This window comes from Lithobates pipiens, unplaced genomic scaffold (genome assembly GCF_037356315.1).
Source record: "Lithobates pipiens isolate NorthernLeopardFrog02 unplaced genomic scaffold, aLitPip1_a1.2 Scaffold_19, whole genome shotgun sequence".
Taxonomy (NCBI): Eukaryota; Metazoa; Chordata; class Amphibia; order Anura; family Ranidae; genus Lithobates; species Lithobates pipiens.
Genome location: NW_027507764.1, coordinates 62,282,750 through 62,305,798, shown reverse-complemented (window position 1 = coordinate 62,305,798; position 23,049 = coordinate 62,282,750). Strand labels below are relative to the sequence as shown.

At 44.2% G+C, this 23,049-nt stretch overlaps 1 protein-coding gene across 1 annotated transcript in view; it reads right to left on the bottom strand.

The window, feature by feature from the left end:
* Positions 1-1,032: 1,032 nt before the first annotated feature.
* CDK6 (cyclin dependent kinase 6) overlaps positions 1,033-23,049 on the bottom strand; it is a 263,638-nt gene continuing 241,621 nt past the window's right edge. The window contains exons 6-8 of the mRNA XM_077490798.1: positions 16,508-16,558; positions 9,787-9,922; positions 1,033-7,590 (exon numbers count right to left, since the gene is read on the bottom strand). Coding sequence (XP_077346924.1) covers positions 7,429-7,590; positions 9,787-9,922; positions 16,508-16,558 — 349 coding nt within the window. The 3' untranslated portion in view covers positions 1,033-7,428. The remainder of the gene's footprint in view (positions 7,591-9,786; positions 9,923-16,507; positions 16,559-23,049) is intronic.

The following is a 23,049-nucleotide window of genomic DNA, read 5'->3' as shown; positions in this document are numbered from 1 at the left end:
GAAGGACGGAGGCACGGGATGGAGGCACGGGACGACGGAGGCACGGGACGGAGGCACGGGACGACGGAGGCACGGGACGGAGGCACGGGACGACGGAGGCACGGGACACAGGTAGGCTGGACACACAAGGCTGCACGGACACACACACAGGGATGGATGGACACACACACAGGGATGGATGGACACACACACAGGGATTGATGGACACACACACAGGGATGGATGGATGGACACACACACAGGGATGGATGGACACACACACAGGGATGGATGGACACACACACAGGGATGGATGGATGGATGGACACACACACAGGGATGGATGGATGGACACACACACAGGGATGGATGGATGGACACACACACAGGGATGGATGGATGGACACACACACAGGGATGGACGGACACACACACAGGGATGGATGGACACACAGGGATGGACGGACACACAGGGATGGACGGACACACAGGGATGGACGGACACACAGGGATGGACAGGCATGTCTCACCCTCGGCTTATACACGAGTCAATAAGTTTCCCAGTTTTTTGGGGGTAAATTGGGGGCCTCGGCTTATATTCGGGTCGGCCTATACTCGAGTATATACGGTATTCCTAAGAATTACAGGCCTACAATATAAAATGCCAAATTTTCATGCAAAATAATTGTACCGCTTTCAGCACCTAAAATCTGAAATAATCGTGCCGCCTGGGAGGTTAAACACCCCTAACTCTTAATGCAGCCAAGAAATGCATAACAGAAACATTCTTGACCAACCAGCTGAAAGGGAGAGATGCAGAATACAGAATGCTCATAGACAGCTATTTATAACTGAAAATCTTTTTGGAAATCCTTTGAAAACCACAAAGATCCTGGGACGACAAAATGGGACATAAGGCCGCTCTTGTCCCTTTATAAGGATTTGCACTACAATTTACACTCATATATACAGTAACATCGCAAATCCATCCATGTTTCCCTTCTGCTTGGCGGCTCTATGCATTTGCTAAGAAAAAAAAATGACATCTGATACTTTGATCTGCATAATGTTTTTTTTCTTTTTTTATTTTCAAAACATTTGCACAAAGCTTAACAATAAACTTTCTAGAACTATCCCAGCATCCAGTACCCCTCATGTATGCATCCCAGTTCATTTCTGTACAAGGAAAAATATTATAACCCCAGCCCTTGATGGAGGAGACTAAACAACATTTGGTGCCTTATACATCATTTAGGGATTGCCTGTGTTGGCTAGAGCAACCAATCGTCTTCTTCCTTCCATGTTTCTTGAGGCTCGTTAGAAAACGACTGTCATTATAAGCAGCATACACAGACTTAGCCAGTAAGACCACAAGTGCAATAACCCACATCAACTAATCAGAAATGATCTTAAATTAAACCTGATCTGGCCTAATATGTTTAGAAAGTAATACTGATGAAGTGCAGGGACCTTCAGTGGGTCTGCAGGTGCATGCGTTGGATGATCGAAGCAGGATGTACAGGGGGTCTCAATTTCTAACCAAATTATCATCAGCCAAGGATGTACAGGAGGTGTTGACTTCTGCTCAAATCATCATTGGCTCAGGAAATACATGGAGTCTCGACTTCTGCTCAAGTCCTCACTGGCCCAGAAAATACACGGGGTCTCAACTTCTGCTCAAGTCATCATTGACACATGAAGATACACAGGATCTCAACTTCTACTCAAGTCCTCACTGGCCCAGAACATACACAGGGTCTCAACTTCTGCTCAAGTCCTCACTGGCCCAGAACATACACAGGGTCTCAACTTCTGCTCAAGTCATCATTGGCACATGAAGATACACAGGATCTCAACTTCTACTCAAGTCCTCACTGGCCCAGAACATACACGGTGTCTCAACTTCTGCTCAAGTCATCATTGGCTCACTCAGGAATAACATGGGGTCTTGACTTCTGATCAATCCATCACTGGCCCAGTATGTACCAGGGGTCTTGACTTCTGCCCGAGTCATCATTAGAGTATATGTCTAGCCAAAGCTTTTTGTTTAGTTTTAGATATAGAAAGAAATGCTTGAAACCCTTGTAAGTTTTTTCCAATAGTATCTTGTGGAGATTTCTCTCTTCTTCCTGCCCCAGAGGAACAACTGTAAGTGGGAATCTTTCTGAAGTGAGGGAAACTCCACACGGCTGTAAATGGACCAGGAAGATGTCTCCACTAAAAAATGTCTCCTATTCCCATGCAAACAGTCGATTTTTGAATTTCCCATGATCTTATATCCAATGATGACCAGAGCAAAAAGAGAGAGAGAGGGGGAGTGCATCTCTCCAGCGTAAAGATAGAAAGTAATGAAAAAACTAGCAGAGGTCCTAATCCTTCTCTATCCAGAACTTAGAAAAATAGTTTGGCTGCAGATGCCCTTTTAGGTTCCTTCCCATCGTGACACTTAGCCCTCCACAAGGGCAAATATCCAAGCCTCTATGGTCCATTGAAGGTTCAGGATGGGACTTACCACTAAAATGTCTGTTCCTAGGATCCAATGTGTTTTTATCAGGATCAATTCAAAACAAATGCAGGTACTTGAGGGCACCACAAGGTGAAACTTGTAAGCAATGCTGTAACCTTAGAAACCCTTTATGCCAGGTCTAGTTCACTTTAACATAAAGTTATATTTCACTCTGGTAAACACAAACGATTTTAGGTACACTTTGGGCCTATTTAGCTTTGCGTTATGTTAAGGATCACACTTTGTGGCCCCTGTTAACATGCCCTGCATTTATTTTGAATAGGCTGCCAATGCACCACAAATCACGGCACCTTGGTACGTGTGTATTACCACACATCACTGTAATGCATAACTGCAAATGGGCCCTCTATTGTACAAATACTGGGTTAGGTGAGAAAAGTCCTCTTACCTGCCCTCTCCCAGCTCCTCCACTTTGCTAGTGGATCTTCAGTGTGACCAGGGACCCTACTGCTCTACTGTAAGCGATGGGAGTGGCTGGTCTAAGTTTGATTCTCCTGTCTGGTATCTGCATGATGAGAACCAGTGTTGTAGAGCTCTTAGGGCATGCCAATTAGCTTAGTTCTTTGGAAATAAGTTTATACCAGTCATGATGGAGCTTATTTAAGCTATTGAATACTTACATTATTACTGTACAATTATGCAGACTTATAAAAGCTTTTAATTTGTAACCCTATTTAGCTTTGGTCCTTGAGTCTGACTCTTCAGGATGAAAGTTACAGGTTAGGGGTCACCCGAAGTCTGACCACTGCCGCTATGAAAACTGCTTAAAGTGGAACTAAACCTACAATTAAGAAAACGGTTTGCAGTCTACTACTAAATTTACATTGACCTACGCATGCACAGCTCAGCGTTTATTCCCAGTGCACTGCTACTGTGCCAGAATGACTGACTCCTGTACACATGTGGGATTATAACGTCCCCACCAGCCAATCAAGAGGCCAAAAACCCAGCACATGTAGGAAGCCCAGGAAGAGTATGACAGAGGCCAGTAAAGGATGTAAGCGTCCCATCACTGGAAGGTGGAGGTATCTTCCAGAGTTTAATTCTACTTTAACCTCAGATACTGGACTCAATTTACAAAGTTAAAGTGAAACTAAACCCATCAAATGAACTGTTTTTCTAAAACAGTTATTTTCAGAGCATGCTGTAAAGGAGAACTTTCACATTTGCTTGTGCTGTCAACCATCCTACCATCAAATGGCTGGTGTCATTACTAATCACATGTACAGCACTATGGCAACTGCAGATCACAACAGAATCCAAGATGGCAGCTTCCTTGGCTGTAAAGGTTAGGATGGTTTAGTTTCGCTTTAACACACCAGAATAAGTATCATTATTATCAAAAAGGGGACAGTTATTTACAGTTGGGGTCAACCAAATTTGAAAATTACAGTTACATGGCTGGTGTTAAAGCGGAACTAAACTCATCAATTTAACAGTTTCTAAAAACAGCTACAATACTGACAAGTGACGGGAATGTAACATTCACATTGGTTGTGCTCTCATACAAACGGTCAGCATCATGCAGAATCAAAACAGTTGAATATCAAAAAGAGGCCAAGATGGCAGCTTCCTTGGATGAAAGCAATAGGAGGGTTTAGATCCGCTTTAAAGATGTGGCATGGTCTTTTAAAATGGCCTGTGCCAGATAATAAAAAAAACCTGCCGCCAGTTTCTGTAGCTTTATGCTTAATGTACGTTTTTACAACCTCTCCTGAACAATTTAACATAACAGATAGTAACCCATGTTTAAAACGTCCGTTTTGCCGCGTTTACATCCCGCGTTTAGAAGCGTTTGAAAACAATTTTTTTTTCTTTTTTTCAAAATAGGCAAAAATGAAAAACGCATGTAAACACGTTTAGCGCTTGAAATGGCTCTAAACTCAGCATCTGAACTATTTTTTTTGCTTTCCAAAAAAGGCCTCTAAACTCAACTGCCTAAAAACAACATTAAACGAACCTGTGTACATGTACACATAAGATAACATTGGATGGGTTCGGGGGCAGCTGAAAAAAGCATCCAACTGCCTCTGAACATCCGTTTATCAGCAGCAGTGTACATGAGGCCTAATTGAAATAGGCGACAAGTTCAGGTATTTCTTCATAGCGCCACTTATAAAAAGGGATGCTGTGGCTGTACTGTAAGTTCAAAAAGAATTTCCTACAGTTGGTAGATAATAAAACTTTAAGTAACTAAGATTAACTATAATCTGGCGTACAGAGACGGGCACAGTGATTGTCTCTATACGTCAAGTAGCATAGCAGCATGTTTACCGGTGCCACCCCCATCCCTCCTGTCACTGGTTGACGCAATCAGTCAGCACACGGCACTTATATGGATGTTAAAGTGGTAGTAAACTCACTGGGTTGATTTTTATCTATAGATACAGTAAATATCTCCTAAATGTGCACCGTTTAGGACATCTTTACTTTAGCAGCAGCAGTGACATAACCGGCACAGGCGTGCTAAAGGATACCGTTCCTTCAGAGCTCTTTGCCGGGGCTGGGACTCCTGTGCGCATGCGTGGGAGTGATGTCATCGCGGTTTGGCCATTCATACGACTGCAGCTTACTAAGCAAGACCAGGTGAAGATGGAAGTGCTGTGTCAGAGTGCAGCTGGAGGGCTTTGTTTTCAGGTAAGTCTGTCATAATGTGCTAGTTTGTGGTGCATACTAGCACATTATGACATAAACCTTCCGTGGGCCCATTTTTTTTCACTTTTTTGGTGCGGTTTACTGCCCCATCAAGTCCTCTTGTGATTAACAGCACACAGTGGACAGATTCTGCTCACTGACAATCCCACGGGGGGCAAACCTGATGGGGAACTAATGTCTCAGGGCAGCAGCTTCGCTGCATCGTACGGACACTCTGGGTTCAGTGTGCATCTACACGTGATGCTTGCCTCAAATTCACGTACCTGTTTCCAATTGGTACTAAATCTGTTACCTGCAATTAAAGGCATTATGGAATTCTTAAGGGTATCATACCTTCCTAATGAATTCCCTCAAAAGTTTATAAATCTAAGTATGCAAATAATAACCTTTTATAAGTAAGCCTACACAATTCAACTAAATAAAGATTTAAAGAGGTTGTAAACCTCTGAAAAAAAAAGACCTGCAACACAAAGGCATAATGAGCTAGTATCCATTGCATACTAGCTCATAATGAAATACTTACCTTAAAACGATGCCCTGCAGTGCCACCCACACTCCGCTCCCAAGGCTGACATCTTTCCCATAGTTACTTCCGGGTTCGCAGGCTCCGACACTGTGATTGGCCAGAGCTGCGATTACATCACTCCCGCGCATGCACGCAGGTGCCGCCGGTCACGGCACGGATCCTGAAGAAACGGCACGAGTAGGCTGTTCCTTCAGTGCGCATGCGCCGATGACATTGGCGGAAGCGTATATAGTAAATATCTCCTAAACCAGCGGGCTGTTCCTGCAAGTTTAGGAGATATTTACAGTACCTACAGGTAAGACTTACCTGTAGGAACAAAGAGGAAGACTTTACTTCCTCTTTAAAGTGTTTGTAAAGGCTGAACGTTTTTTTTACCTTCATGCATTCTATGCATGAAGGTAAAAAAAACATTAATGTGCAACATCCCCCCAAATACTTAGCTGAGCCGGATCTTCCTCCAGCGATGTGCACGAGCAGCTCGGTTCTCCAGGAACTCTTCCTCCTAATTGGCTAAAACAGCAGAGGGCTCCCGCTGCTGTCAATCACAGTCAGTGAGCCAAAGAGGACAAAGAGGGGGAGGGGTCGAGCCGTGGCTCTGTGTGTAAATGGACATCGGGGGAGAGCCTGCTCTGGTGCCCCCACTGCAATCTGCTTACTGTGGGGGCACTTGGCAGGAGGGAGGGGCCAGGAGCACCGGCAGGGGACCCGAGAAGAGAAGGACTGGGCTGCTCTGTACAAAACCATTACACGGAGCAGGTAAGTATAACATGTTTATTTTTATTTATTTTTTAACATTTTTGACTTTAATATCCCTTTAAGGTTAAAATTTTTCCATCAGCCAGGCTGTGATTGGTATTTCTTATACCGCCCAAAGACATGGCCAAGAGTCCAACTGTCTGAAGGTGTCCTCAGGTCCAGGCTTAGACATAAAACATGAGTGCGAAGATCTCCTAACAGTTCATATTTAGGTCATGGAATGAGGAGAAAGAAGGTACATACATCAAGCCAGCCCAGCAACTATTAACCTTCAAGATCTTAGCCAGGATTATATGGGATGGGCAGCCATCATTTCAAGTCTATGGCCACCTTTGTATTGATCTGACCACAATCTGACAGAACACGATTGGTTGCTTTGACATTCTGCACTTGAACTCTGCACTGCCTTACTAGATAAGCTTGCTCAAGTTCTTTTTCAAAGCCCCAAGCCCAAAGATATTACCGACTGAAATAATTCAAGACACCCATTTGTAAAATGCACCCCACTTGTTTCCACATGTGAGAGAACCATTTTGCTGGCTAAACCGACAGATTAAATCTGTAAATTCATTATGAGCTACTAACGTCACCAAGGCTTTAACCAAGGCTACAATAATGCACAACAGAGAAGATTTAAACCAGAAATATTAAAAAACTGAAGATCATTCGGACAGCAGCTGTAAGAAGAGTCCATCCTGTGTTGGATGCCGGATCAGTCTATGTTCTACCGGTGTTTTGGAAAGTTAAATTAAAAGAAAAAAAAAAGGCAGCAAAATTGATCAGCAGCTTTGCTTTAAACTGGGAGACAACCCAGACTAAAAAAAAAAAAAAAAAAAATGATAAAAAATAAAAAGTAAGCTGCACACGGCTTGCATTGATTGGTTTGTTTGCAGATACATGAGGAAGGCTGCAGGTCAGGTGCCCAGGATAAGCTGTGTGACACTCATGGCCACTTGGGCAAGTCTATATTTTGACCTTCCTTGGCTCAGGGGTTCTTTGTTTCAGTTGTATTGTCCTCTCCAGCCTTCTGTCCATTGGGCCTGTGACGGTCTGAACTGTCTTTGTGTATCTGTAAGTCGTCAAAGTAAGGATGGGACAGGGCACTGAATGCCGTCACCCGATTTTCAGGGCCAAATGTCAGACATTTCTGCAAAAAACAAAAAACAAAAGAGGTGAGTGTAGTTATAGGAAGATGATGTCTATATTTGCCTTTCTACCTAATTCAGCTCTACCTAAGCCTACAACACTTCAGGGGTGTAGCCTAGCTGCCAAGGACTTGTGTCACATGGGGCGAGGACATAAATAGCTAAATAGCCCCTAATGGCTTAGTTAAAGATAATATATGGTGGGTTTGTAACATACAAATTTTTATTTTTCTGCTTAGCACTACATTTCTTTTAAAATCAGGTGGGCACAGTGAGGCTGCAGATGGGCTCAGTGGGGCTGCAAATGGGCTCAGTGAGGCTGCAAATGGGCACAGTGAGGCTTCAGATGGGCACCATGAGGCTGCAGATGGGCTCAGTGAGGCTGCAGATGGGCTCAGTGAGGCTGCAGATGGGCACAGTGAGGCTGCAGATGGGCACAGTGAGGCTGCAGATGGGCATAGTGAGGCTGCAAATGGTCACAGTGAGGCTGCAAATGGGCACAGTGAGGCTGCAGGTGGGCACAGTGAGGCTGCAGATGTGCACAGTGAGGCTGCAGATGGGCACAGTGAGGCTGCAGATGGGCACAGTGAGGCTGCAGATGGGCATAGTGAGGCTGCAAATGGTCACAGTGAGGCTGTAAATGGGCACAGTGAGGCTGCAGGTGGGCACGTGAGGCTGCAAATGGGCATAGTGAGGCTGCAGATGTGAACAGTGAGGCTGCAGATGTGCACAGTGAGGCTGCAGATGTGCACAGTGAGGCTGCAGATGGGCACAGTGAGGCTGCAAATGGGCTCAGTGAGGCTACAGGTGGGCTCAGTGAGGTTGCAGATGGGCACAGTTAGGCTGCAGATGGGCACTGATGATACAGGTGGGCACAGTGAGGCTGCAGATGGGCACAGTGAGGCTGCAGATGGGCACTGATGATACAGGTGGGCACAGTGGGACTGCAAATGGTCACAGTGAGGCTGCAGATGGGCATTATTTACCAGTAGCTGCTGCATTCCCCACCCTAGGCTTATACTTGAGTCAATACATTTTCCCATTTTTTTGTGGTAAAATTAGGTGCCTTGGCTTATATTGAGGTTGGCCTATACTCGAGTATATACGGTAAATAAATGAAATATTGGGTATTTATTTTTGCATTCTCACATCCAGCCAACAGGTGGAGCTCTAAGCTCCTTTACCATATTTACCTGTATTTCCTTTCTTGCTTTTAATGTTAGACTAGCCAAATTGTTCAAGCTGAAATTTACACATGTGAACAAGTCTAAACAGTGACATCTCTCCCCCTGCTGTTTCAATTAACCACTTGAGCTCTGGAAGATTTACCCTTCTTCACGACCAAGCCATTTTTTTTGCGTTACGGCACTGCATTCATTTAACTGACAATTGGGCAGGCGTTCGACACTGTATCCAAATATAATGTATGTTCTTTTTTTCCCCACAAATAGAGCTTTCTTTTGGTGGTATTTGATCACATCTGCGTTTTTTTATTTTTTGAACCATAAGCAAAAACAAACAATTTTGAAAAAACAACAACAATATTTTTTACTTTCTGCTATAAAACAAACCCAATAAAAAAAAAAAAAAATCTGATTTCTTCATCAATTTAGGCCAATATATATTCTGCTATTTTTTTTTGGTAAAAAATCCCAATAAATGTGTATATTGATTGGTTTGTGCAAAAGTTACATCATCTTCAAACTATGGTATATATTTATGGAATATTTTTTTTTTCTATTAATGGCAGCGATCAGCGACTTATAACAGGACTGGGAAATTGCAAAATTGGACACCTATTTGATGGTTTTGACACCTTTTTTTGGGAACCAGTGACACTAATACAGTGATCAGTGCTAAAAATATGTACTGTCACTGTACCAATGACACTGGCTAGGAAGGGGTCAAACATCAGGGGCATTCAAAGAGTCAACTGTGCATCTAGCCACTAGCCAGTGCATTGAACTGGAACTCATAAATGCAGACTTGCAATCTTTAGATTTTACTGGTAAGCCCTCTTCCTGTGATCGGGGCCTCGGTGCTGGCGACCCAGGCAAATTGGGATGAGCGTCTGTGTCCGTGCAGCCACTGTGTCACCATAGACAGGTTAGAGTCTCCATGTGAGTGAGTCCTAAAAGTTCCACTTTAGGACGAAATGCCTTCTTATTGAAAAATTCTGAAAAAGCTTGTAAACTCACGATAAGTAAATCTTTGCCTAGTTCATCAATGTCTGGAACAACGTCTTCTAATGGCTTCGGATGCCGGGAATGGAAGGCAGCTTGTGGGATGGGTACTTCACTAGGCCACTCCCCTTCACCTGGGAGACCAATGACACTGGAAGGAGAAGATGACACAACCCATTAAGGCTTACCTATGTTAACCATTGATACTTTTCTTGCATATACAGTGGGATTTAAAGGGTAACTCCACTTTCATGGGAACAAAATAGCAAATAAAAAAAATAATATAGCGCATACAATTGCTACACAAGTCATATTGTAATTGGATATTAAAAATGACCTTTCCTTTTCAATCTGCAGCTCTGTAATTTTCTGTAAAATGCAATATGGCAACCTAGAGGTGTTCTGTACATAGATGGTGTACAAGGCGCTCTCCCCAGAAATGTAATTTCCTGCCTGTATGATTGGCTTACTGATTTTGCCAGAAGTCTGCACTAAGATACAAATCAGATTTTGGGCATCCCCTGCAACAATAGTGTCATGTTTGGTGTGATACTCTCAAAGGGAAATCACGTCTAAAGGAATGTAGACCCTGCAACTTTCCTCATTAGAACCCTGCAGATGATTAATAATTATAAAACCCCTTCAATATACAGTTGTGCTCATAAGTATACATACCCTGGCAGAATTTATGATTTCTTGGCCATTTTTCAGAGAATATGAATGATAACACAAAAACATTTCTTTCACTCATGGTTAGTGTTTGGCTGAAGCCACTTAATATCAATCAACGGTATTTACTCTTTTTAAATCATAATGGCAACAGAAACTACCCAAATTACCCTGATCAAATATTTACATACCCTGGTGATTTTGGCCTGATAACATGCACACAAGTTGACACAAAGGGGTTTGAATGGCTATTAAAGAGGAAGTAAACCCTGATAGGTTTACTTCCTCTTTCATTCCCTGCAAAGGCAAAGCATAATGGACTACTATGCATCGCATAGTAGCCCATTATGTGTCACTTACCTGACACAGGAGCCAGCGAAGTCGCCGCTGTCCCCTGTAGTCCGCCGCATCCATCTTGCTGGTGTCGTCTCGCAGCTCCACCGCTGTCATTCGGCGAAGCCGCGATGACGTCATTCCCGCGCATGCGCACGGGAGTCGACATGCGCGGCAGCTCCATTTTTGGAAATGCCGCGCTCAGTCCGCCTGCGCGCCGCTGTCTACGGTGCATGCGCCGTAGACAGCGGTGCCCGTTTTCGGGCAAATATCTCCTAAACCATATAGGTTTAGGAGATATTGCTTGGACCTACAGGTAAGCCTTAATCTAGGCTTACCTGTAGGTCAAAGTGGTTTGTAAGGGTTTACAACCACTTTAATGGTAACCATCCTCACCTGTGATCTGTTTGTTAGTAATCAGTGTGTGTGTATAAAAGGTCAATGAGTTTCTGGACTCCTGACAGACCCTAGCATCTTTCATCCAGTGCTGCACTGATGTTTCTGGATTCTGAGTCATGGGGAAAGCAAAAGAATTGTCAAAGGATCTGCAGGAAAATTTAGTTGAACTGTATAAAACAGTAAAGGGATATATACGAAAAGATATCCAATGAATTGAGAATGCCAATCATCAGTGTTCAAACTCTAATCAAGAAGTGGAAAATTAGGGGTTCTGTTGAAACCAAACCATGGTCAGGTAGACCAACTAAAATTTCAGCCACAACTGCCAGAAAAATTGTTCAGGATGCAAAGAAAACCCCACAAATCACTTCAGGTGAAATACAGGACTCTGAAAACATGTGGTGTGGCTGTTTCAAGATGCACAATAAGGAGGCACTTGAAGAAAGACGGGCTGCATGGTTTAGTCCCCAGAAGAAAGCCATTACTACACAAATGCCACAAAGTTTCCCGGCTTACAATACACCAAACAGCACAGAGACAAGCCTCAAAACTTCTAGCACAAAGTCATTTGGAGTGATGAGACCAATATTTAGCTTTTTGGCCACAACCATAAATATTTCATTTGGAGAGGAGTCAACAATGCCTAATATGAAAGGTACGGAGTAGGGTCGAAGATGTTTTGGGGATGTGTGAGCTACAAAGGCACAGGAAATTTGGTCAAAATTGATGCCAAGATGAATGCAGTATGTTATCAAAAAATACTGGAGGAGCATTTGCATTCATCAGCCAGGAAGCTGCTCATGGAAAGTACTTGGACATTCCAACATGACAATGATCCAAAACACAAGGCCAAGTCTACCTATCATTGGCTACAGCAGAATAAAGTGAAGGTTCTGGAGTGACCATCTCAGTCTTCTGACCTCAATGTCATTGAGCCACTCTGGAGAGATCTCAAATGTGCAGTTCATGCAAGACAGCCCAAGAATTTACAGGAACTGGAGGCTTTTTGCCCAGAGGAATGGGCAGCTTTACCATCTAAGGAGATAAAGAGCCTCATCCACAAATACCACAAAAGACTTCAAGCTGTCATTGATGTTAAAGGGGGCAATACACAGTATTAAGAACTGGGGTAAGTAAACTTTTGATCAGGATCATTTGGGTAGTTTCTGTTACCATTATGATTTAAAAAGAGTAAACACAGTTGATTGATAAAAAATGACTTCAGCCAAACACTAACCATGAGTTAAAGAAACATTTTTGTGTTATTCATATTATCTGAAAAATGGCCAAGAAATCATACATTTTGCCAGGGTATGTAAACTTATGAGCATAACTCTAGATTCACTGAGCACATGGACACAGGCAAACAAACAGATATTTCTTCAGAATAACAAAAGGTAGGAAATCTGCAACAAACGTTGTTAAACTCCCTGAAATGTAAAAAGTGGAGTTGATCGATTTCAAGAGAAATTCTGTTGATTGCTTCCCATTGACCATCGACACCTTGACCGTGGGGAGAGTAAGCAGTATTAAATTCCTGGGAGTGCACATCTCAGAGGATCTTACCTGGACAACCAACATCATGTCACTAACCAAGAATGCACAACAGCACCTATACTTTCTCCTCCGTATTAAAAAAGCCAGTCTCCCCCCACCCATCCTTACATTTTATAGGGGAACCATTGAAAGCGGGCTGACCAGCTGCATCATTGTCTGGTATGGGATCTGCAGTTCCGCTGATCGCAAGACCCTGCAGCGGCTAATGAAGACGGCTGAAAAGATTATTGGTGTCTCTTACCCCTCCATTCCTGGACATTTTCCATACACGGTGCTCCAGAAAAGCTACCAGTATGGTGAGGGATCCTACTCATCCCTCCCACAGTCTCTTTCAGCTCTTGCCATCAGGTAGAAGGTACCGGAGTATCAAAACCAGGACTGTCAGACTGTTCAACAGTTTTTTCCGCCGGGCAGTGAGAGCCCTCAACTCCAATACTCTTTGAAACTTCTTCTCTTCCTATATATTGTGATCAGGAACGTCTGACGTCCCCTCCTTTTTACTCTTGAATATGCACTAGACATTTTTATAAACACTTGCTGCTACAAAGACTTTTGGAAACATAAAGTATTTGTACAGTTACGTAATTCCCAGATGTGTATTCCTCCCCGTGTTTTTATTCTTTGTACATCTAGTTATAATTATGTTTCATTTGCATGTAGCAGAGTGGCCCTGTGAGATACGATATTTCGTTCTACCATATGATCTTACGTGTAGTGGAATGGAAATAAAACTTGACTTGACTTGAGAAAGTCATTTATACATTTAGGCTGAGATTTAGATTGATGGCTCTTTTAAAGGTATACTACGGACGGGTTACCGACAACATTTGAAACTTGCCATTTGTAACATTTATGATCCTTTTATTGAACTTGATACAAATCATATCAGACGTGTGACAAATGCTGTACCCATAAAGCAATAGTAAAGTGTTCGGTTTTTATTGCTGTCTGGGCCCCTTTGGGGGGAACCTAACTTCACAATTTGTCCTGGTGACCATCAATATTAAAGAAAGTGAGGGAGAAACCAACCTTTTTGTCAATGGTGACACCTGTCCTGGTGACACTTGTCAGTTTTTATAGCTAACTAGTGTTGGGCAAACAGTTCAGGCAATGGTGTGGCGGGCGTCGTGATTGGTGATGCCTGTGCATCGGGGGACATTGTTTTTCTATTTTTTAATAAGGAATTGTAAAAAACTGTCTGTGTTTTTATTACCCCATACTGATTCACATAAGGGGGGGCTTGTTAAAGGTGGCTTCCAGATTCCAATTAGCCCCCCACCCGCAGACCCCCCACAACCACAACCCAGGCTTGTGGGGAAGAGGTCCTTGTCCCCATCAACATCAGGGCATAGTGCTTTGGGTTGGGGAGCAAAGAGCCCCCCCCACCCAAAAGTTCCCACCCCCATGTGGCCTGGTGTGGTCCAGGAGGGGGGGGGGGCACTCGCTCGTCCTCCCCTCCTTTCCTGGCCTACCAAGCTGCATGCTTGGATAAGGGTCTGGTATGGATCTGGTATGGACAAGCCCACAGCTTGTTTTCTTTTACTTTGCTGTGGAGTTTCCCGTAAAATGTATACCAGACCCAAAGGGCCTAGTATGGACTGGGGGGGGGGGGGGGGGGGCACATACCATTTTTTTATATCGCTGGCTGGCAACTTATTGTTTTATTTTATGAATCAATATAATCACTGCTCCTTTAAAAATGATTGTTTTAAAAAAGTTTGCATATAAGCTTTCAAATGGGCACTTTTGATTTTTCATGTTCAGGTCCCATAGACTTCAATGTTCGGCCCATCTCTATTGCTAACATATTTTTTTATTGCTGTTGGGTTTCACATGGGGAGATCTAACCTCTCAATTTGACCTGATGACCATAAGTGTTAGAGGAAGTGAGGGAGAATCCAAACTCATCCAATGGTGACACCTGTTCTGGTGACTGCTGTCAGATTGGATTCCCCCTTCATTTTGGGGAAGTTTAAATAGGCAGAGACAGCAATATAAATCTGACAAGTAATCCAAAACAAAAAAATTTGCCTTAAAAAAAAAAAAAAAAAAGTTGATGTTACTTTAACCACCTGCTGACTGTTCAAAGTAAATATACTGCGGCAGGTACAGGCACGGTCACGTACGTGTACATTGACGGCCTTCTTCCGGGTATGTGTGTGCCCCTGCCACACTGTGCTGTGATTGGACACGAGTTTGGCAGCTGATTTCAGCCAATGATTTTGTCTGAAACCTGCTAATCGGCTGTGTCTAATTACACAAAGAGTACTTTGTTTACAAACACACAGAACTCTGTGTACATAGAAACAGCGATGTGGCTGTTTCTTCCTTCTGAAAAGCAGGGAGAAAAAACAGCCAGATCAAAAAGTAAAAAAAAGTAAAAGCAGCACGCATTGCACTCGTTAGTCACACAGGTAGCCCCCTTGATTACCCCTAGATGTTAACCCCTTCCCAGCCAGTGTCATTAGTACAGTGACAGTGTATAGTATCACTGTATTAGTGTCACTAGGTTCGTCAGTGTCAGTTAGTGACCCTTCCAACCAGTGTCTGTTAGCGGCACATTGCCCGCCACTCTATCACAGTCTCACTATAAGTCGCTGATCACAGCTATTATAGTGTAGTAGTACCTGTAGGTGTGTAGATTTTAGTATATATGCCATAGTTTTTAGATGCTATAACTTTTGTACAAACCAGTTAATATACATTTATTTGTAATTTTTTTTTTTTACCAAAGACAAAGTGATTTAAAAAAATTAATTGTATTTGTTATCTTTTATAACAGAAGTTAGAAAATATTTTTTTTAAATTTTCAGTTTTTTTTGTTATATATATATATATATATATATATATATATATATATATATATATATATATATAAAACTAACTCAATGGTGAATAAATACCACCAAAAAAAGTGTTTTTCATTTGGGTGAAAGCATGTCCGTTTTCATCCGATCTCACCCGATCTGATAGCGACGAACATAGGGCCATCTGTCTGCTTTTAGTGGATCGGATCGGGTTGGATGTCAGTGAACATATCACCGCTAACATCTGTCGCTCCATAGACCAACATGGAGCGCCCGTTCAGGACCGCCGGCAGGCCGACCCGAACGGTCCTACACTGTGAAAGGGGCCTAATTCATGTCATCACTTTTCGGCAGCACTTATATTTGTGAGCAACTGTTTTCAAGCATGAATTACACAAAGGGCAAAATTAAAACCAAAATATCTGATGAGCACCTTGAGAATTCATTGAGAATTGCTACTCCGTCCATCCAATATTGATGATTTTGTTTATCAAAAACAGTGTAAAATATCGCATTAGTTATATGTTGCCTTCTTTTACAAATAAAATTATTTCTCAGACGGGTACATTATCTATATTATTGATCGTTACCTTGTGATCTGCCCGACTTTTTCTGCTCATCAGCTCTCTTTATTGTTTTTGTATTTTATGTGTGGCCCAAGACCATTCCTCTTCTTCCAATGTGGCCCAGGAAGGTCAGAAGGCTGGACACCTCTTAATTATACAGGCTTCCCTCCTTATTACAATAAATATAGATATTACTCTGCATGATGTGTCTCATCTCTCTTTGTAAAGGGTGTTCTAAGGAGTGTACACAAGAGGGAGCTAGAGCTCCACATAGCGCAGTGGCAGCATAACGTCTGGTGCCACTCAAACATTTATTCCACACAGTGCAAATAAAACGTGTACGCAGCATGAACAAACTTATCAGATTTAAATGTTTTTGGTAAACAGATAATTGTATTGACTTACTCAAATATTTTTTCTAGCTGATCCACGTCTGAGCTTCCACAAAACAGGGGCCTTGAAGAAGAACATAATAACACAGCGTTATATTTAGGCAACATTCTGATATGTTGGCAACAATCTACATTTTTATTGTATTTAAAAAGACAACATACTTAAAGCTGAACTCTGGGCATCAAAGGGGCATCGCCTATGCTAAGGGTGCAAAATCTGGTGCAGTTCTGTGTAAAGCCCAATCAGCTTCTAACGTCAGCTCGTTCAATTAGGCTGGGGCAATAAAACACAGAAGCTGGATTCTATGCAGAAGTGCACCTGATTTTGCCCTCTCCAGTTTTAGTAAATAACCCTTTTGTATGCTCCAAATGTCTTTACAATCCCAGATCTGACATCAGTGTCAGTGACATCATAGCTGTGCTGTACACAATCTGTGCAGAGAGCAGAGCTGTGGGAGGGACCCAGAAGGTCCCTCCCTCCACGGGCTGCCCACAGAAAACTACAGGAGGGGGCGGAGACATGACCAGTCACCCTGCACAAGGAAAGAGAGCAGCAGTGACTGGTCTTTCACAATGGTTTACTATACAGATCTTAAATAACAACACAAAGGAAACTAAGGGGTTGATTTCCTAAGACTGAAGAGCACAAAATCTGGTGCAGCTGTGTATAGAAACCAATCAGCTTCCAGGTTTTATTGACAAAGCTTAATTGAACAAGCTGAGGTTAGAAGCTGATTGGCTACCATGCACAGAGGCTCCCACCAACCAGCTGGATAAGTACACAAGTAGGTCACCTTGGTGGATTATGCGGGCTCACAGCACTAACTGGTGTTCACCGGACCTCCTGATGGTGGAGATGGCATTTGCTGTCTGCTAATACCAGGTAGTGGTCCTCAGGATTGCCCCACTAGGAGGTGAACAAGCCGGGGACCAGTAACAGATACAGCAAGTAGGGATCAAGCCGAAGCATAGTCAGTAAACAAGCCAAAGGTCGGTAACAAGTGGTTGCAGGTTGGGAACAAGAAGTGTAGTCGAGGAACAAGCCAAAGGTCGGCAACGAATGACAGCAAAGATACAGGAAGCAGCAGGAGTGACAAGAGTGAGATATTGGCTGGAGAGAGCACAATAATCTGGCAAACAGGAAGGCATGGCTTAAATCACATGTGTCAAAGACAAGGCCCGCAGGCCGAATGAGGCCCACCAGGCCATTTTACGTGGCCCTCACACCTCTCCTGCAGCTACGGCAACCCCCTTGTCTCTTCCTCCACCTTGTTTAGGCAGTTGGAAGCAGAGAAGACAGAACTCCTCCTCCAGACCCTGGACTTCTCCATGCAGCCGCAGAGAGATTTGTCTCTGCCTCTTCTCCTCCCCTGGTCTCAGCATTCAGCAGTCTCCAGCTGCTGACTCCAGCCCTCCTCTGGTCCTCCTGCAGATCCTGCACTTTTCCATGCAGCCACGGAGAGATTTGTCTCTGCCTCTCATGTCTGAGCAGTCGGCAGCAGAGAGGAGGCCAGGACTCCTACAGATCCTGCAGCTCTCTGTGCAGCCGCAGCCCCCCTCTTGTCTCCTCCTCCCCTGGTCTCAGCATTAAGCAGTCTCCAGCAGCAGACGCCAGGCCTCCTTTGGTCCTCCTCCAGACACTGCGCTTTCTGCTTCCCAGCTTCCTCCTGGCGGCAGCACAAAGTAAAGGGGGGGGGGTGCAATGTGATGTAAGGGAGGGTGGGGGGCTCTTGACTACTGATGGTGTGGGGGTTCTTGACAGCTGACGTCAGAGGGTGCTCTGGACATCTAGCCTTACAGATACAATCGGCCCTTTGAGGCCATACATATTGCTGATGTGGCCCCCCCTGATGGAATTGACTTTGACCCCCCTGGCCTACGTCATTAAATTTCATTGGAGGAGCAAAAAGTTCAAGGATCACCAAAAACAAGGCTTACGGCAAGATTGTCCAAGGAGCTGTCCAGCATCTCTGGTTTCTCAGCAAGAAGAGAAACCGCCAGACACCAGTGGTTGCAGGTTCTGACATCAAGATTTAAGTTAGAATACACATGCCTCTTCTATTCAGCCAATATCTGGTTATCCCAGAGATCCAAAGAAACAGTGCAGCAGTAGCAGCTGCAGCTTCAGCTACTGAACCTTATAAACAACAAGGTTTTTAAAACAGACAGATGCAGGAAAAGGAGACAAAAGCTCCACTTGCTGGCTTAAAAACAATACATTTGCACAATTTATTGTATTAACCCGACCATTAATTACCTCTATGTATTTATTTTAAATATTTTTAACCATATTATATAAAGAAAATACACATAAAACCATGTGACCTTGTTAACAATGTAACAGAAAATCAAATGATTACAGCCTAGCAGTTTCTGCCAACACGGTGCTTTGATCCTAGGGCAGGGGGGTCCAAACTTTTTTCAAAGAGGGCCAGATTTGATGAAGTGAACATGCTTGAGGGCCGACCATTTTTTCTGACATTCTTTGAACCATTAAAGAGAGCGCGGCGATCGTGACCGCACCATGTTGCTAGGACACGGTGCGACACCGATCTATGTAAAGAACTGCGTCAGCTGGTCACATGTAAACACGGAGATGCCGGTAATCGTCGCTCCTCGCCTCACACTGACAGAGTTTGAGGAGAAGAGAGCCGATCAGCGGCATCTCCTCACAGGGGACAGCTAGGGAAGTAATCAGGGCACAATATATAAATAAAGTGTAAAAAATTAAGTGCCCACCAATGCCAGCATCCAGTGCCCACCAATGCCAGTGATCAGAGCCCACACGTGCCCCAAATCAGTTACCATTAGCCATCCCAGTCAGTGCTGGCAATTAGTGCTGCCTATCAGTGCTGCCCATCACTACTGTCCACCAATGCCCATCAGTACCACCCATCAATGCCCATCTGTGCCACCTATCCATGCGGCCTATCTGTGTGTGCCCACCAGTGCTGCCTATCAGTGCCCACCACTGCCGCCTATCAGTGCCCATAAGTGCCACCTAACAGTACCCATAAGTTCCACCTAACAGTGCCCATCAGTACCGCCTATCAGTGCTCATCAGTGCCACCTATCAGTGCCCATAAGTGCTGCCTCATCAATGCCCACCAGTTCAGCCTATCAGTGCCCATCGGTGCCGCCTCATCAGCGCAGGTAAAAAATTACTTAGTTACAAAATTTACTGACAGAAAAAAAGTAAAAAAACTTTTTTCCCCTGAAATTTGGGGTCTTTTTTAAACCCAGCAGTGATTAAATACCACCAAACGAAAGCTCTATTTGTGTGAAGAAAATGATAAAAAATTTGTTTGGGTACATTGTTGTATGACCGCGCAATTATCATTCAAAGTGCGACAGCGCTGAAAGCTGAAAAATGGCTTGGGCAGGAAGGGGGAGTTCGTGCCTGGTAGGCAAGTGGTTAAGAGGAAAGTTTCAGGAAAAAACTTACATTTCAAATAAAGAACTGTGAAGAAAAATAAGGGTCAGTGCCCATCAATGCAGCCTAATCAGTGCCCATCTGCAGCCTCACAATTGCCCTAAATTCAGCCTTACCATTGCTCTGAATGCAGCCTTACCATGAATGCAACCTCACACCATTGCCATGAATGCAGCCCTACCATTGCAATCAATGCAGCCTTACCGTTGCCATGAATGCAGCCTCACCATTGCCATCAGTGCAGCCTGATTGATGTCCATCTGCAGCCTTGGAGGGGACAGGGAGGAGGCGGGACGATCGCCAATAGATTACATACAGGAGAATCTCCTGTTTACTCAGCGGCCTCTTTAATACAAAGTCCTGCCTGAAAGACAGAACAGTCGTCCAATAGCAGCCCAGCAGACGGGACTTCCTATTACAGAAGCCGCAGAGTAAACAAGAGATTCTCCTGTATGTAATCTGAGGGCGCGCATCCCGCACCCTCCCTGTCCCCTCCAAAGCAGCACCAATAAATACAGTATACCTTTATCAGCGTATAACACACACATTCATTTTAAGAGGTTAGTTTCATGAAAAAAACTAACATTTTAAATAAGTAACTTTGAAGCAAAATAAGGGTCAGTGCCCAGTGCCCACCCGCAGCCTCACCATTGCCATCAATGCAGCCTGATCAATGCCCATCTGCAGCCTCACAAGTGCCATCAATGCAGCAGCCTCACCATTGCCATCAGTGCAGCAGCCTCACCATTGCCATCAGTGCAGCAGCCTCACCATTGCCTTCAAGGCAACAGCCTCACCATTGCCATCAGTGCAGCTCCCTGCCCCCTCAGAGGCAGCTAAAATTAAAGTATTGGCGTATAACACACACACGCTATTTGCACCTGATTTTCTTGGTGAAAAGTGAGTGTTATACACCAATAAATACAGTATATCTTTTGTGGCCCTGGAAGCCACAAAAGAGATTATATATATATATATATATATATATATATATATATATATATATATATATTATATATTTATATATATATATTTATATATATATATATATATATATATATCCAAATTACCAGGGGGGGGGCGCATTAAACCGGAAAGCGAGCCGCAATTGGCCCTGCGGGCCGGACTTTGGACATGCCTGTACTAGGGTGTTAGAAGTAGGTAATCTGCCTTCACATGAATATAGCCTTACAAGACAATTCATATTTCTCTGCCTGTAGTAGTCTGGAATAACTAAACACCAGCAAATTGATTGTGCACATTGGAAGGGCAGTTGCTTCAGAGCTCAGTAAATGAGGTAGAGCTTCACTTTGCAAAGAATACCCAATCATGTGCAAGCAAAACCAAAAAAAATCCAGCATTTTTGCATGCATGTGATTAGATGAAGGAAGTCAGCAGAGCTTCTTCTCATTTACTAATGGAGCAACTGCACTTGCAAAGTGTATATTTGCCTTTAGTAAATCAACCCCACTTCCCTAAATCAACCAGTTGGAAAACTCCTGTGCAGTAAAGTGAGCAGTTCTGATGGGTGGAAGTACCCATCTTTACACCACAGGGAATACCTACAGGACCTGAAGGTATCTTTGCAGTCTATTGCATATTTTGCAAACTGAACAAAATATGGTAACCTTTGGTGCATAGAGCTTACAATTTGTGTAGAACCTGGGCTACAACACAGCAAGACCACAGACCCTTTCTTTCCTACTGTAATCAGGGCTGGACTTACCATTGGGCTTGACTGGGCTCAAGCCCATGGGCCTGCCCAATAGGGGGCCCCGCGGGCCCTGCCGAGATACATAGCTGAGTGTACTAAGCTCGGCTGCGCTCACAGTCTTGCCTAGTCCCGCCCTATGATGGACATAACACAGGAACTGGGTGCGACTGTGAGCTGAGCTAAGTACACTCGGCTACTCTCGGCTATGCTCGGGACTGCGAGAGGACCCGAGGGCCGCCAAGAGTACCCGAGGGCTGCCAAGATATACAGGACTCTGTATCTCGGTGGCGCCATTTTTAAACTTCAAGACTGCAATGACAAGGCTGCAAATAACACTGGGGCAAGGCTGCAAATGACAAGGCTACACTGACAAGGCTGCAAATGACACTGGACAAGGCTGCAGATGGACACTGATAAGGCTGCATTGATGGGCATTTAAATGTAAGTTTTTTCCTTAAAGCGGAGGTCCACCCTAAAGTGGACCTTCCGCTCATCGGAACCCTCCCCCCCTCCGGCGCCACAATTGGCACCTTTCAGGGGGGAGGGGGGTGCAGATACCTGTACAGTACAGGTATTCTGCACCCACTTCCGGGATAGCTCTCTTCGGAAAGGGGAGTAGATTACGCCCCTTTCCGCAAGTGCCCGCCCCTTTCCGCAAGTGCCCTGCTGCCTGCTGGGAAACACACAGATCCCAGAGGCAGCGGGGACCCTCCTTATTGCGCAGCGCGGCTCGCGCATGCGCAGTAGGGAACCGGGAAATGAAGCCGAAAGGCTCCATTTCCTGATTCCCATACCCAAGATGGCGGCGGCAGCACCTGACAGACGATCTAGAGATCGGCTTCGGGTGCCGACATCGCGGGAGCGTTGGACAGGTAAGTGTCACTATTTTAAAAGTCAGCAGCTGCAGTATTTGTAGCTGCTGGCTTTTAAAAAAAAAAAAAAAACGCGGAGTCCCGGCGGACTCCCGCTTTAAAATTTTCTCCTAAACTTGGGGTGCATGTTATACTCCGGCGCGTGTTATACGCCGATAAATACGGTAATGTATAGAAGGTAGGGCCCCAAAGTGACTCAAGCCCAGGGGCCCCCACCACCCTAAGTCCTGCTCTGACTGTAATGTAACAGTTAATGTAGTATGCACAAAGTGAATGTTCTGGATCCTCCTCTGCAGAGTTGAATGAAGCTACAGAGCCAGTCTTGAGTGGCAAAAAAAAGCTTTCCCACATGCCCCCTGCAGTATAGGATCCACCAATTCCCCATAGTATGATGTGGATTTGTACTTTACAGCGGGGCCCTAAGTATGGGGATGCACAGCTGGAGAACACCCACATCAGAAGAAGATGTGCCGGTGGAAGTGGAGGTACTCTAATCTCAGTAGCTACACTGCTGTCCAGTTTAAATCTGAACAACT